The following is a 15,110-nucleotide window of genomic DNA, read 5'->3' on the forward strand; positions in this document are numbered from 1 at the left end:
TTTATAGTCGCCGAGTAAAGAGAACAGAGAAAGTGAGAGCGAGAGCGAGAGCGAGAGAGTAAGAGATCGCTCTTAAGCTAGGCCTATCTAGAGATACACAGAGAGAGGGAGAGTCAGAGAGATGGGGACACAGAGGGACAGCCCGCCAGAGCAATAGAGAGACTCAGAGATTGGGACAGAGAAATGCTAGGAATTGAGAGCAGCGTTTGCCTTGCAATCTTCTGACTAAAATTAAAATACCCTGCCGACTAATAGATTCATTTAAAGATAGTCACTCTCCCACTCCCTATCTGAGTGAACAAATCTGTTTGGTTGCGTGTCATCTTGGCCAGCTTTAATTTTAATGTCTCACGCTTTTGTGCATGTGACTGGCTGCCAGAGTTTTTGTTATTCTTGGTGCCGGCTGCCTGGCTGCCTGCTGCTTTCATGTCAACCAGGTCAAAACATGACCCTAGCCATTAACGAGGGAAACTCACCCATGTACCCTGCTCCCATGGAATAGCGAAACGTTTTAAATTTTTGCCTGCCTTACATGTTCCACCCCATGCCCAGGGTGCGTCCTGTTTGGCGTTGTTTTTTATCTCAACTGCTGTGAAAATCCGATGAAATATCTACTTAGGCACAAGCACGCGGGACATGTGTGTGAGTGTGAGTGTGTTGTGCGAGTGCCTGGGGGGGGCGGTGTTTGTGTAGGTGGGCGTGATGTTTGCTTTGGTATGTGTGACTTGGCATCAACTCGTGCGCAAAACAGTTTAAGAAAATTTCATCTGTCGTGCATTTTAATGATTTAATTTTGCATAAGCTTAAGATATAGGACCTCCCTCACTCGCTTATCAGCTGCCAGGATGTGTGGCGGCATCGGATTCCGCCTCCGCTGAGTGACATGTCATTTGATGACATTAGCCAAAGCCTGCTTGCCGACATGGGTCGGGCTAAACTCGATCCCGAATGTCTCTCTGCCCAGCCGGAGTCCTCCTCTCACCTCGACGTCTGCCATTCCGACTCGTAGTTTGTCAGCTTCTGTTGGGCAAACTTTTGAAGTTGTGAAGCTCTGAGTTCATTATTTCGCTTTCCGCTACAATTTCTCAAAGGATATGCGTAATTTCCGAGCCAAATGACAGCCGCCTGTTAGGCCAAGGACCGTGCTCCTGCTAATGATGTCCTTCATGTCAACTGTAAGTTTCGTATTGCTTCCTGTCAGTCCATCCACTTCGCACAGTCCTTCCAGGGAGCAGCCACGCCCCTACCCCCGGCACACATGCACATCCCTGTAACGCCCCCAATTCGCACCTTCCGTTGACTTTGGCACGCAACCGAAATGAATCCGGCTCATCAACATGGAAACTCTCTGCAGACTCCCGGGTTCCCGCCTTCTGCCTTTTGCCATCTGCCTCGTGGCTCGTGGCCCAATTTCCCCCTTGGTTTGCCCAGTGCGTGTCCAAGGCGAGAATTGGGCCTTTTATTCGGATCTCACGTCCACATTTGCTCACTCGTCAACATCCTTTTGGGGCCATCCATAGTAGGTGGCTTGTCTGTCGCTGGAACAGGTTTTATGATCTCCAATTGCCGTTCCTACACATCCTTATGATTATGCCAACACGTCCTATAATCTTGATGGCTGTGGCGAACACGCTCGTGAACATGCGGAATTGTTCTTCTAGGCATTAAGTTTGTTAATAAAATTATGTAAAAGTGATGCATAAAACCGGGTTTCCTTTTAATTGTTGATAATTGGTCTCGTTTCGGCAATAAAGGAATTATGATAAATGAGAGGAAAAATGCTTAACAATAATAGATTAATCGAAAGAAAATGTTTGTATAAGCGCAACTTGCCACTCTTATCCGCAACATTAGCTAATTGTTCTTCATTAAAAGTTTTTTATATTTCTATTGAAATCCCCCCTCTCAAGCCAAAAGAAAAACAAAATAAAATAAAAACTCACCAGCTTAAACGTAAACCGCAAAATTATAATCTTCCAGAGTTTTCATAAAATTCTTTCCTCTCCTCCAATCTGTGCCGCATTCTTGGCCAGCTGCGGCAACAATAGAAAATATTCCAGATCTTTGCACAGCCCAGCATTTGGATGCCGCAGCGAAAGGATTCAGATACTGGCGAAAAATCCCCTTTTGCAACCGCATCCTAGAGATGCCTCCTGCCGCTGCTCCCACCTCCTCTTCACGGTTAACTCGTGCGGTTAAAGCTGCTTCCTTCCACTCAATTATATAAAGCTGCAGCTGCCGAAGAGGAGAGGAATAAATAAAAAGCGAAATCCCTTGAAATATTGGAAAAGTTTTTCGCCCGAGCCAAGATCAAGTATGGAAAGGCGGCAGAATGGCGAAAGGGCGAAAAGTAAATCGAGTGCGAATCCATTTGGCGGTGCACTTCCAGCTGAAGTTGCCTCCAAATCGGAATCGTAATCGGAATCGGACAGTTCGCCAAGTTCGCCAACCGAAAGCTAAACAAAATACGCGAAGAAGTGAAATGAATCCGAGAGCAGCTCAAGGTGGGCGGCGGCTGGGTACATCATCGTCGCGGTAAATCCTGCCAAGAGCCCGCATATTTGCTGAGCACTCAAAACGCTCTCTTACCAGGCACCAGGACTCGCGTTAAGTGTATGCAAAAGGGAGTCAAGCGGCGAAACGCTGTAGTTGTCCCCCGCCGACAAGTGGAAGCTTTTATTATACGTGCCAGTCGAAATCAACGAAATCCAAACACATTGACAGTGCTTAAGTGTTGTGACTGAGGCCACGGCAAGTACCAGCCGGAGATACAAGGAAAATACAACGGGGGACCCCAATACCCTTCGCCCGCTGGCAGGAGGCAGACCTGGAAGGCATGCGGGACTCTGGAAACATCAAGGTCCTTCAACTAAAGCTGACATTTAATTGTTACACCGTGTGCCACTAGGAAAAGATTTTCAACTGAAATAAATCTGTCTCTCTATGTTGCTAAAAATCTCTTGAATGTGCACAAAAACAATTTTCTTTTAAGAAGTTTTCCATAGTTTTTGTCCCTGGAGAGGAGTTTAAGTGCAGCAGATTTAATAGTTGTTTTGTCTTCGAGAGCTTTATTAAATTACATTTTATAATTTAGTTTGAAATTAATTTTCTCTGATAAAACATATATCCTTTAAAGCAAGAACTTTTCACTCGAATTCCTGTCAAGAAAGGACTCTTAGCCAGTGTAGACACACGTACCGCAGCTATGCACTAAGGACAAATCCAAGACAGCAGGAGTTGGATCTGTAGTATGCGTGCCTGTGGGCACTGTGTCCCGTGTCCCGTGTCCCGTGTCCCATGTGTGTGCGCAGGACTTCCGCTGCTCCGCTGCCATGTTGGTGTTGGTGATGATGGCGTTGCCATTGCTTCCGCTGCGCTGGCTCTGATAAAGCCCCAGCTAAGCAGTGGGCACAGCACGTGTCCGGACGGATTCCGGCAGTGGGGATGACTTTATGGCTGAGCATGAGAATGAAGCTGAGAAAGGAACCCAGATGCCGACCGGAGACTCTGTTGTCCCGGTGTCCCGATTCCCTGATATCCCTCATAGCAGCTCCACGGGCGTTGGCGTTTATTAAGCGCATATAATCGTAAAAAAATTAGCTTGTATGAAATACGCACTGAGGTTGCGACAGAAACTTGCGTGTTTAGCTGCCAGGACGAGGGGAAACGAGGAACGTGCGCCAGGACGAAGACAAGATGGGGGATGCGAGGCGAGGTGCTTAAAATGCAAATGACATAAAGTGTAACGTCTTCCCAGGGAGTCGAGTCATCGCTTTGGTTCTGTCTTCTCCGGCCTGTTGCCATGGATTCACTTAAGCATTTTGATTAAGCGCTCTGCTTTTGCTTTATTCCCGTCATAATTTGAATTAATGCCGCAGCTTACGGCGCAAATTGCTTTGTTTAGCTAGTTTTGAATGGATTAGGCAACGAATGACATAGGGAGTGAAAAGGGTGGCCATCCATTTGGGTCTCGCACTGCCTGCGTAATCAGTTACGCAGTTTTAAGAGTTTTTGGGTTAATTTATAATAATTAAAAGCTTAAAGCGGGTGAAGCGACTAAAACTGATGGCTTCATAGAATTAATTGTTGCGATCTTTTTCCTGGTGAAATGTTCCGGGTTACCAGGATGAATTTTCTTCTTCATCTGTATCACGTTGAGTCTGGCACAAACATTGATTTGACATTATATCCAACATTGAACTTACTTTTTTTTTGCCTCTATGAGCCGACATGAAGGTAAATGTTTCCTATTCTTCCCACCGTCCGTGTACACACACCGAAATCAATATCCGCCTAGAGCTGACATTCGCTGCCATCGACTGTCACACATTTCATTTCCGTTTGTCTACAGGACACACACACACACATATGCAGATTTGCACGCTCTTCCTGTCTTTTACAAAAGCACTGGGAAAAAATATCAGTGAGTTAAAGGATCAGGAATATTTTCTAGCATATTATATTATATTTAGAAAATAAATTAAAGCTTATCGAACGAATCATTTCCGACCCTATAAATCATATATATTCTTGATAAGCATTAACAGTCGCATCGATCTAGCCATGTCCGGTTGAAAAATAAATTTTCGACTTTTTTCCAAATTTGATAAGGGGTTATTTACATCGTGAAAATTTAAAAAAATTTAAAACTTTTTAATTTTTCTAAATCTTTTATTAAGTATGCAGATTTTAAAAACTAAAAAAAACTAACATACGAACGCTTTCCAAATTAAAATTAATGCTTTTTTGGCTTAGTTTTGCGTTTTTTAAGCTTTGTTTTTCGTAAAAAACAAAACTTGTCATACAAATATGTACATCGATTTTAGCGAAGCGAATATTTTAAGCTAAATTAAGATCGATTTTTAATTCGATCCTATAATTCAACTGCAAACTGCTAAGGTAGATAAGCTTCGGTTTCGAAAAATTAGATTCCTTTCTTGTTTAGTAGAAACTTTCATAAACTTTTAAATAAATTTCTTAGTTATTGTATAAACAATATAATATCTGGATTTACAAATTAAGCTATTATAAATCCATTTGTTATTTTCTCAAATCGTTTTTTGAATGCATACTCTATTTTAGGCTAAAATTGTTTGTCATCTGTTCACTTTTATTCCTTCTACATTTGCAGGATGTCAGTCGAAATAGTTGGCTCCAACGGGGATTTAGGTGCTAGCGCAGCTCCATTTGACACATTTCTGATTTGCATGTAAGGACCTGCTCTGGGTCCTGGGCCTTACATTATTATTCCTTGCATAAAACTTGTCCAAGGGGCTTATTGAATAAGCGAAGCGCGGATCCAGCAATTAAAATGGCTAAAGCTTTTAATTGATTGTCTCCCGCTAAGCGCTTAATGCAGTGCACATAAAAGGAAAAGCCCAGAGCCGGCGGCGTAACAACTGTAGCAAGTTGCTCTAAAAACAATAAATAAACCAATAAAATTTTAGTGGCACGTAGCATAAAAAACACTGGGGCACAAAGAAAAGCGAGAGGCCCGGAAGTGGGGCATAAAACAACGGCAAAGAGGGAAGGAAAGAAAGAAAGCCAAGGCAGCCAGGCAGGCCATGAAATGGTCGTGAGTCGAAGTCAACGTCGAACTCGGACCCGGAACTGGGGAAACTCGGAAAAGTCGGAAAACTCGGGGCGAGCAGGCTGCGTGAGCCTGTAAGCAACGCTAACATCGGCTCGAGTGGGTGGCAGATAAAAGCATTACAATATATACACAGCGGCAAGACACACAATAACCGGGACTACAATTGTCTGGCTTTGATTCCGGGACTGAAGCCGAGTCCTCCCGAGCCATGGAGGGTTGCCAAGAGCGGAAAGTTTTCAATTGCCAGGTTTTGTGTCTCCACCGAGCTGCTCACCTCAGTCCCAGGAACTTGTTTACGTCCTTCAGCGTTTGCTGAGATCGAATCAATCAACTGGGCCACGGGGCATATGAATTCGATGTGGCGACTGTAGGCGGAATGCCCAAGACAAAGACCATCCGCACTCCATTCGAAATGCCATAAGATGGCCTGCCCAAATGTGTTGTGTTTTCCAAATTAAATTTACTTCGCCCTGCAGAATCTAATCAAAGTCCTAGACCTGCCACCCATGGAACTATAGGGTTCGATTGGCAAGTTACTCTCAGATTTACGAGCGAATATGCAAATGTACTTCTAGTTGAGGGGATGATGTGGTCCCTTTATTCCCTAGTGACGGAAGTATAGGCACAAATATTCCTTAGGTCATTTCTGTTTTTACTCAGAAAGAGAAATGAATTAAATATATTTTATTACATGACTTTAATATAAATTAGAATAGAAGTCATTCTTAAAGTTTGAATGGATTTCCTTTAATTAAACCTGAGCTTAGAGTTCCTATAATTATTTATCCCTACTATTTAGGTTTAATATTTAATTAAATATTTATTTAATTTTGTTAGACTTGCCTTACGTTTTCTTATATTTAATTAGAATCATCTTCAAAGATCTCATGTAGATTGTTGGCATGTGGCATACGGAAGTTGGTCTTTGGGGATTCAACGCCTCCGAAAATAGCAAGTGACTCACGATGGGCCAAAGGTTTCTCTGTGAGCTCTCGGTGGCTTCCCTGGTTGTGTGTGTGTGGGCGTCGCTCAAGTCCTGCCCTTGGCGGCACTCTCAATCATATCAGATCAAATCAAATCAGCCGCCGCGTCTTGCTCCTGGCATCCCCACAAGACGTGGCCTGTTAGGTGTGGGCGTCGTCTCAATGACGCATGATTTTTTGGTGGGAGATGCTTAGGGATGTGGGTTATAAATAGGCCAGCGATGTGATGGTTGTCTGGCATTTTTAGCACCCTGTCTCCGCACACTTCGCTCACGGCATATTTTGCGGTTATTAAATTTATTAAGTTTGCCCTGCCAGGCGGCGGGGCGGATGGGTGATAGATGATAGATGGAGCTCTTGGCAGATGTCTAACTAATTAGGAGTAGGCGCAAATGCTGAAGGTTAAGCCAACGCCGAGACGCGCCTTCTGCGCGCTGAACTTTAAAAAGCCATTCAAAGCCTCGAAATTTAACGTTAATCAACGCCCAATCTAATTTTCGAAAACTTTTCTAATTATAAATCTGCTCTCGTGTAATTCACAAGCACACTGTGGTGTGGCCGTACATATATACATAAGAACGAAAAAGAGAGAATTGCCAAACATTTTTCACGCCTCACTTAATGTTTTTCTTTTTGTGCGCTTTTTTTCATTTTCCCCCCAAACAACAACAAAAAAATAGGCTATAAGAATATGAGCCCTGGGGCCAGCCAGGCAGAGCCAGAAATCAACTTCCGTTGTGCAGCGGAAGTGAAATGTGAAATTTGAAATTTATTATTGGCAATGCAAAGAGACCCGAAGGAGAAACACAGAATTTTCGGGGGGGGGAGAGAAAAACACAATCAACGGACGGGGGAGTGGGGGCGAGGACCCAAGCAATATTTATGTTATTAAACTGAAATCAATGTGCAATATCCGCTGGCGACTCAATAAATTTAGTTAGCAGAATTCGGATCTGATTGCCACGAAGGCATTTCGGCCTCGCAAAACGATTTCTTTCGCCGTCATTTTGGCAATTTATTCGATGGCCACTGATTTGTGTTTATTCCATTTTAGCCAATAGATTGGTTGGAAACGCCATTTAAATTATAATTTCACAATCAATCTTGGAAATACATTGAAATGGGCAGGTATGTTCATCACAAGTGAGGCGAATCCAGAATTTATTGGCGGCATATGGTCCATATAAATTGGCATAATGTTAAAAGATCGGATGAGTGTTAAATAAACTACGCAACAGAGATTGTCTGATTGAGTTAGAGCATTAAAAAGCATGCCAAATAAATATAATTTAATACACCTTATAACTTGCTGTCTCTTTGATTTAATGTATAACTATGTTGGGCTCCTTTCCACTTTTATATACACATTTAAAACTAACAATAGAAACAATTTGTTCTTCTTTTTCAGCAAATAATAAGCCATAAGCTGGAACAGCTTCCCTTTATACTGCAACTCCATCCTCGCTTAATGCAATAACTCACTGCTTCTCCTTGCTTCGCCTAAGGATATTTACTTCTTTGTGAAACGCATTCCCTGAAATCAGTCAAGCTGGCGTCGTTAAAGCAGCGGAATAACAACAATACAATAAGCAATTATAATAACAATATAATGTGGAGTAGTACAATATCGCCAACCAACTCTAAGAAACTATTGATCGGTAGCACACGAAGCGTTGATTATGTCGGTGATAGTGCAAGGACAGCAGCAGGCAATTACAAAACAGGAGCACCAGCAGCAGCAGCAGGAGCCAAAGGATCAAAAGCCAAAGCCACCGCAATTGCAGCCACAGCCACAGCGGCAGCGAGCACAACCAAGATCTCAATTGAAATGGAGCTTCATATACAGAATAAGTGCATTTCGGCATAGCGCATCACTCTGGAGGGTGGTGCGGAGCCGCCATGGCTGCAGGGCCCCCTTAAAGCCGCTTTTTTGGGGGCTACTGGCGTCGGCAAAACAAGCATATTACAGGTGAGTCTCTAATAACAATAACATTACATTAAATCTCTTAATAAAATGCTTGAATAACGATAAAACTCCTACATATCTAGAGGGGTAAATGCTATGGTTAATATATAAGATTATGTGAAAACTTACCATTAGGTATAAAGATAATTACATTATTATTTCTCATTTAAAATGTCTGATTTTCTCCCTTATTGACTAGCAAACATTGAGCTTTCCTTAATGATATTAATTACAAGTCAATCCAATGAAGTAAATTAATATGTTTCAATTTGCAAGAATCAAAATGCATCTACCGAGCACCGAAGTTTAATTGATGTAATTAATACGAAATCGCCAATTGAAATTTAAATGTTTGTTAAATGCATTTCAGTTTGTGATGCAATTAAAATGGAATGGTCGTTATTCCCCATCCCCTTCAACCCAAATTCAATGCAATCCAATCCTATCCTGTTGACCAGACGCATTAATTAATTTTTCAATAATAAATTGCACTTTCAATTAACACAATTCCTGATTAAAAGTTTCCAGTGGGATGACTGGCTTGCTGCACTTTTCATGGCCCCGCTTTGGTTCCAAATTATTAATGGGCAATATAGGCGACCCCGTTGAAAGCTGAAAAGTTTAGCCAGGAACTTTTTAATGGACCAGTCCCACGGCAGCTGGCGATGTTTAGCGTTACGTCTACCTATAAAATGGGGATATGCCAGTTCCATGCACCTCACTTCGTCCTTCACACACACACTTATTCCTCGCTCTGCTAATTGCATTTGTGTGCGTGTGGGTGCGTCGTTAATTTGATTTGCGCTCCGCATCGCATCGTATCTTTTGTGGTTTATCTTTTGTAATTAGACAATGGCAAAGGCACAGTGCTAGAATGGCGGGGCATATGTGTTTACCAATGCTCCCTACCTTGGCCAAAAAGCATATTGGCAATAACACTCTCTTTGGCATTGAGGATGAATAGTCTCTTGAAACTAGTATGCAAAAAAAGGTATTACATTAAGGTATTAAGGACATGTACCTATATTGTTAACAAACTTAATGTACATATAATACATTTGTAAGGGAAAAGGGATACTACCGTGAAAGAATTATAACTAAAGAGAGATAATCCATTAAACTAAAAGTAGAAAAATTAATCTTTCTATCCAATTTAAAGCTAAAATAAGATAAATAATATATGCATTGAAAAAATCTCCGTCTCGGAATGTCGCGAAATATTACTCATCCGCCATGTGGCCTCTTACAGGCCAAGACGATAAGCGTTACCTGACGTCCGGAAATTTCGTTAGCAATGAAAAATACATGTTATAAACGTAAAAGAGATCTCTGCACTTGCCAAGGCAACGGAAATTGTTTTCAAAAAAAGTAAAAAGTGTATTAGCCTCGACATGGAAAACGAGTGTATTTTCCAGCGCTTTCCCACCGCCTTTCACCTTCTCCGCTCGGCAAATTCAATTAACTGCAGTTGGCAGTTGCGAGTTGGCCGCTTTGCCATTTACTGCGCTCTCTCCATTATTTTCCATACGTCTGGCTGTCTCTGTGTTTGTGTGCACTCTACGGCAGCGTTTAATTTCTGCGAGCCTGCAATGTGTGTGTGTGTGTTTGTTAGCTTTTAGAACCCAACCCGACTCAATTCCCCCAAGTTCCCTCTAAGCTCTGTTGCCCAACTTCCGGTCCCTACCTCCCGCCACGGTTCGGCTTCCCGTTTCCTGTTGGACGCCTTTTATTGTGTGTAATGCGAGATTTGTGCATTTTTATGGCATTTTAAGCACTGCAAAATCAATTACGTCCCGTTTAATGGCTGTTTGCGGTCAAGCTGGCCAGGGGAAATGCCACGCGGAGTGTGGCGGATCTAGGACCTTTCCAAAATGTTTATTGCCGCGTAAATGTAATAGGCGTGTAAACAAAAACATGCGAAACGAAATCACATAATTGTTATAGCAGGATAAAGCAATTCGATACGATCGCTTTTGTCTATTGTTTAACAGTTCCGCGAAATAAAATTGCAAACGCATAAAGTTAGTCAGAAGTAACCATTAAGAGAGAGGGGTCTACTTTTAATAGTCTTTCATCTTAATAGTAAAGAAGCTTTTCGCAGCAAATTCATAGTTAATAGAATAAAGTTTATAGCTTAACTAGTAAAGATACTTCTGCTATATATTTTAAGACGATCTTTTAAACCTATTCGATCTTAAACAAGATAGGAATCTAACTTCGGCACTCCGATGTTTGTACTAGGAATTAATACAATATAATTTATATATATTTGAGTTAAAAAACAGTAAAGTAAGCTGTAAAAGTTATAAATTTGTTTCCTAAAATTTTCCGATACATATATAGTCCACCGATTCGCCATGCTCCGACTTATATACTAGTAAAATATTATTGAAAAATAACTCCAAAGTTTTATTCAAATTGCTTGCTCTTCAATTTGTTCCAAAACAAATCTTCCACATGATTATGATTCCCAACTGGTTCTAACATCCCCGGAACGAAGTGACTTCTGCCGGCCAAGTCTCAGACATGTGTTGTGTTACAAAAGTTGCAAGTCATTGTTTATTAGTGTTCAAAGTTAGTAACTGATCTTACTTACTTACTAGTCATGGATAATTAGTGGTTATACTTACTGATCATAGTTACTTAATGGTCATAGATACTTAGTGTTCAGAGATACTTATTGCTCATAGTAACTTACTGCTCATAGTCTATTACTGATCATAGTTCTATAAACCGTCCGATTCTTCCTATGGCAGCTATATCTGGTATTATATAGTCCACCGATTCGCCATGCTCCGACTTATATACAAGTAAAATTATATAGAACAATAACTCCATGGTTTCATTCAAATACTTGCTGTTCAAATTGTTCCAAAACAAATCTCGCTCATGTGTATGATTCCCAACTGGTTCTAACATCCCCGGAACGAAGTGACTTCTGCCGGCCAAGTCTTAGAAATGTGTTGTGTTACAAAAGTTGCAAGTCATTGTCTATTAGTGTTCAAAGTTAGTAACTGATCTTACTTAGTTACTAGTCATGGATATTTAGTGGTTATACTTACTGATCATAGTTACTTAATGGTCATAGATACTTAGTGTTCAGAGATTTTACTTACTGCTCACAGTTAATTATTGATGATAGTTAATTACTGATCATAGTTCTATAAACCGTCCGATTGTTCCTATGGCAGCTATATCTGGTATATATATATAGTCCACCAATTCTCCATGCTCCGACTTATATACTAGTAAAGTAATATCGAAGAATAAGTCCATAGTTTCATTCAAATATCTTGCTCCTCAATTTGTTCCAAGATAAATCTTCCACATGTGTATGATTCCCAACTGGTTATAACATCCCCGAAACGAAGTGACTTCTGCCGGCCAAGTCTTAGAAATGTGTTGTGTTACAAAAGTTGCAAGTCATTGTTTATTAGTGTTCAAAGTAAGTAACTGATCATACATACTTACTGGTCATAGCTAATCAGTGGCCATATATATTTACTTACTACTGGAAAAGTCTCAAACAAATAGGTTTATTTTACAGTCTTTTCTTATTTTATACTTAAAATTCACATTTTTAGTGCTGAGCCCGCCACACAGCATAATAATCTAATTTCGATACTCAATTTCGTAATACTCAATTTTGGGCCACTTCATTTCCCAGCTGGCTTAAAACGCTTGCTTATATTTTCGAATAAACTGCGCTAATTCCGGTAGATAAACGCGAGAAATAAAACGCAGTGCATCATATCAATAAAGAGTACGCCATGAATATCCATTTGGGTAAATTTTGAAGAAGCTCCTCCTGCCCGGGTGCCCAGCATGCTTATTTATGGCCCAGATAATGTGGCACACTTTATGGGGCAGCAGGAAGCATAAAGAGGCGCAAAGCCGGCCACGACAACGCCAACGACCCGGAGCAAGGAGCACGGGAACTGGGAACTTTTAACTGGAAACTCGAAACTGGGAGCAGGACCTGAAGACCGCGGAACAGACTGAGATGGGACGACCATCAATGTCATTTCTTATTCAATTACCAGTTCAATAAAAATAAAACTCAATGATATGCGGCGCTGGGACATAAAAGCGATGCGATGCGATGCGCTTCAATGTGATGCGATGCGATGCGGAGTCTTGCCACGAGTTGCGATCTGACCCCTTTGCCACGCCTCCACCACTGGCACATCTTCTGGGAAAAGCATATAATTTTAAATCGGCCCTGCTAAAAGCATTCCAGCTTTAAGACTAAGATGGCTTCCCAATGCGGCCACTTCCGCTTCCGGTGGCTGTCCTTGGTCGACTTTGTTGGTTCCTTTTCGGTGCCGCGTAATTGAATCGTAGTGCGCATAAATTGCAGCTGATTTCATTGCATTGACAACAATGGCTTTGCTGATTGGCAGAAAGGCATTTGCATTTATATTAGACGCGCAAAGGGGATCGTGAACGAAGTCCCGAATGATTTTCACTTGACTTTATTATTAGCCAGACTTATCACACACTTACACGGGGAGAAAAAAAAAAAATTATGACGAGAACTATATATGAAATAAATTATATATTTATGATATTTAAGAAATCACGGAATATATAGTTTGACCACTGTTTGATTTGGGATTATTTTATTTAAGTATCTCATTAGTTTCTTTATAAAAAGTGTATTATGGAAGTATTTCGCTTATAAAATTAAAGCATATATATTTCATGGTATTGTTTTATTTTATTAACAAAAATATTAAATAAATAAGGTCGGACTTATATTTTAAGTCAACAAATGTTGATATTTTTTGGACATAAGAAATAGAAAAACCCCAAAGGGAACCGATTTCTTCCTGTGCACATACGCAATCAACTATAATCGTAAATTGGCAATCTAGGCAATGGCTCCTCTGGAGGACAAGACATCACTTTAAAATGCAATCAGGCGTTAAATATCCTTTGAGCCTGTCACTCATTGAACTCATGCATTGATACCCAGTGCGAGGACTCCCTAACATACACACACACACAGAGAGATACAAAGCCTGCCACAATCAAATTCTGCACATCCCCAAAACCGCCCCCATTTCCCTTCTTTCATTATCATCTTTTTTTTTACAAAAGCGTATTTTATACTCTCGCCGGCCTTGGCTTTATTTTTAGGATGCTTCCTTTCCTTTGACTGCCTTTCGACTTGGCCACTCCGTCTCTTTTGGGGTACCCGGTTCCCGGGTACCAAAAGCCAGCCAAGGACCCAATAAGAGAGCCTGCGGGTTAATGGGGTCATTTCGACCACGTTGCAGGACGAAATCCAAAAAAGTCCCGCGTGTGCGTTATGAGCTTTGGATTAGAGTTATGGCTCATTACAGAGGCTTAAGAGAGCTAGTGAAGCGCAGTATTGGGCGTCTAAAAATTTATTAACAAATTAAAGTGAAACAGCATTACGAGGAGTTTATTGAAAAGTGTTATGAGACGGAAGAGAGTTGTTAAATTGTATAGTAAATAAAAATTTAATGGGTTTCGGAAGAATGTAAACACGGCTACATTTTAAATTAGTTCCAAGCATAATCATAGTAGAATTAAACGTGTTCTTAAATAGTATCAATAGTAATGTTCTCAAAGATAAAAACCCCGCACAGCCCTGTACAGTAACTGCCGAAAATAGAAACGCTTTCCAAGGCTTCCTATTTAAGCTAAGCTCCTCCAAAGTTAAAGCCATATTTAATTACATTTCTCTAAATTCAATGCTCCGCTTCGTTTCACATATAACTCATATAACCATTGCCAGGCGGCTCGTGTGCGGTTTGTTTACTGGTTTTTTCCGTCGTTTTTATGATTACATGACCGCAGCGCACATAAAATCCATAGCACACTTTTAAGCGCTTTCAATTTTAATAAGCTAAAAATGTCCATGAAATATGTGCGGCTGTTTTTGCCAGTGACTCGCCAAAGGACCTCATGCAAATGCTAAGAGCCCATATATAACATAAAATGTTTGCTCAACACAGAAACAGAAATAGAAATAGAAAATAGAATGAAAAGCAGTCAAGAAGTGTGCGATAGGAAAAGTGAAACAATATTTGCTCGGTTTGCTTTTAAACGGGGGCTTTTATTCGGAGTCCAAATAGGAAATTCATTTTTATTTTCATTGGCGTACCACGTGTCGCATGCGCAATATTTTACAAACATAATAATATTTAATTTTCGCACACATCGTATTTCTTTTCAGCAATTTTTCTACCATGACTTTCCCAAGACTCATCAGACGACAACGCGTCGGAAGATTTATAAAAACTGTCTGGTCTGCGACACCTGCATACGTGAGCTGATGGTACTGGACGTTCCACCCCAGGTGAGTTAGCACCTGCCATCTGCCACCTGCCATCCCCGAGCATCCACCATAAATCCTTCCCAGCCCCGAGCCCTTGCCGCAAAATTCTAACTTTCGCATAATTTAGTTAAAAGTTCTCTTCTTCCCACCGTCAGTGCACGGCTGGGGAGTGCAGAATTTCATGAAAATATGTACAAACTATTTTTACACAATTTTCCAGTGAATTTCATGGTGCTGACATATTAGGAAATTCCTCAT

The 15,110-nt window shown here is 41.0% G+C and overlaps 2 protein-coding genes across 2 annotated transcripts in view; both read left to right on the plus strand.

The window, feature by feature from the left end:
* The window catches only part of LOC110177199 (ras-like protein family member 10B), a 44,681-nt gene that overhangs the window by 17,687 nt on the left and 11,884 nt on the right, over positions 1 to 15,110 (plus strand). The window contains exons 3-4 of the mRNA XM_020943795.2: positions 7,985 to 8,545; positions 14,751 to 14,873. Of these exons, the coding sequence (XP_020799454.2) occupies positions 14,850 to 14,873 (24 nt within the window). The 5' untranslated portion in view covers positions 7,985 to 8,545; positions 14,751 to 14,849. The remainder of the gene's footprint in view (positions 1 to 7,984; positions 8,546 to 14,750; positions 14,874 to 15,110) is intronic.
* On the plus strand, positions 8,186 to 14,776 carry LOC147644559 (uncharacterized). The gene is made up of 2 exons (XM_086826217.1): positions 8,186 to 8,545; positions 14,751 to 14,776. Exon 1 carries the CDS (start codon positions 8,186 to 8,188, stop codon positions 8,441 to 8,443), a length of 258 nt encoding a protein of 85 aa, XP_086682343.1. The 3' UTR covers positions 8,444 to 8,545; positions 14,751 to 14,776.

This window comes from Drosophila serrata, unplaced genomic scaffold, assembly GCF_035046125.1.
Source record: "Drosophila serrata isolate PLE 108 unplaced genomic scaffold, ASM3504612v1 contig_156, whole genome shotgun sequence".
Taxonomy (NCBI): Eukaryota; Metazoa; Arthropoda; class Insecta; order Diptera; family Drosophilidae; genus Drosophila; species Drosophila serrata.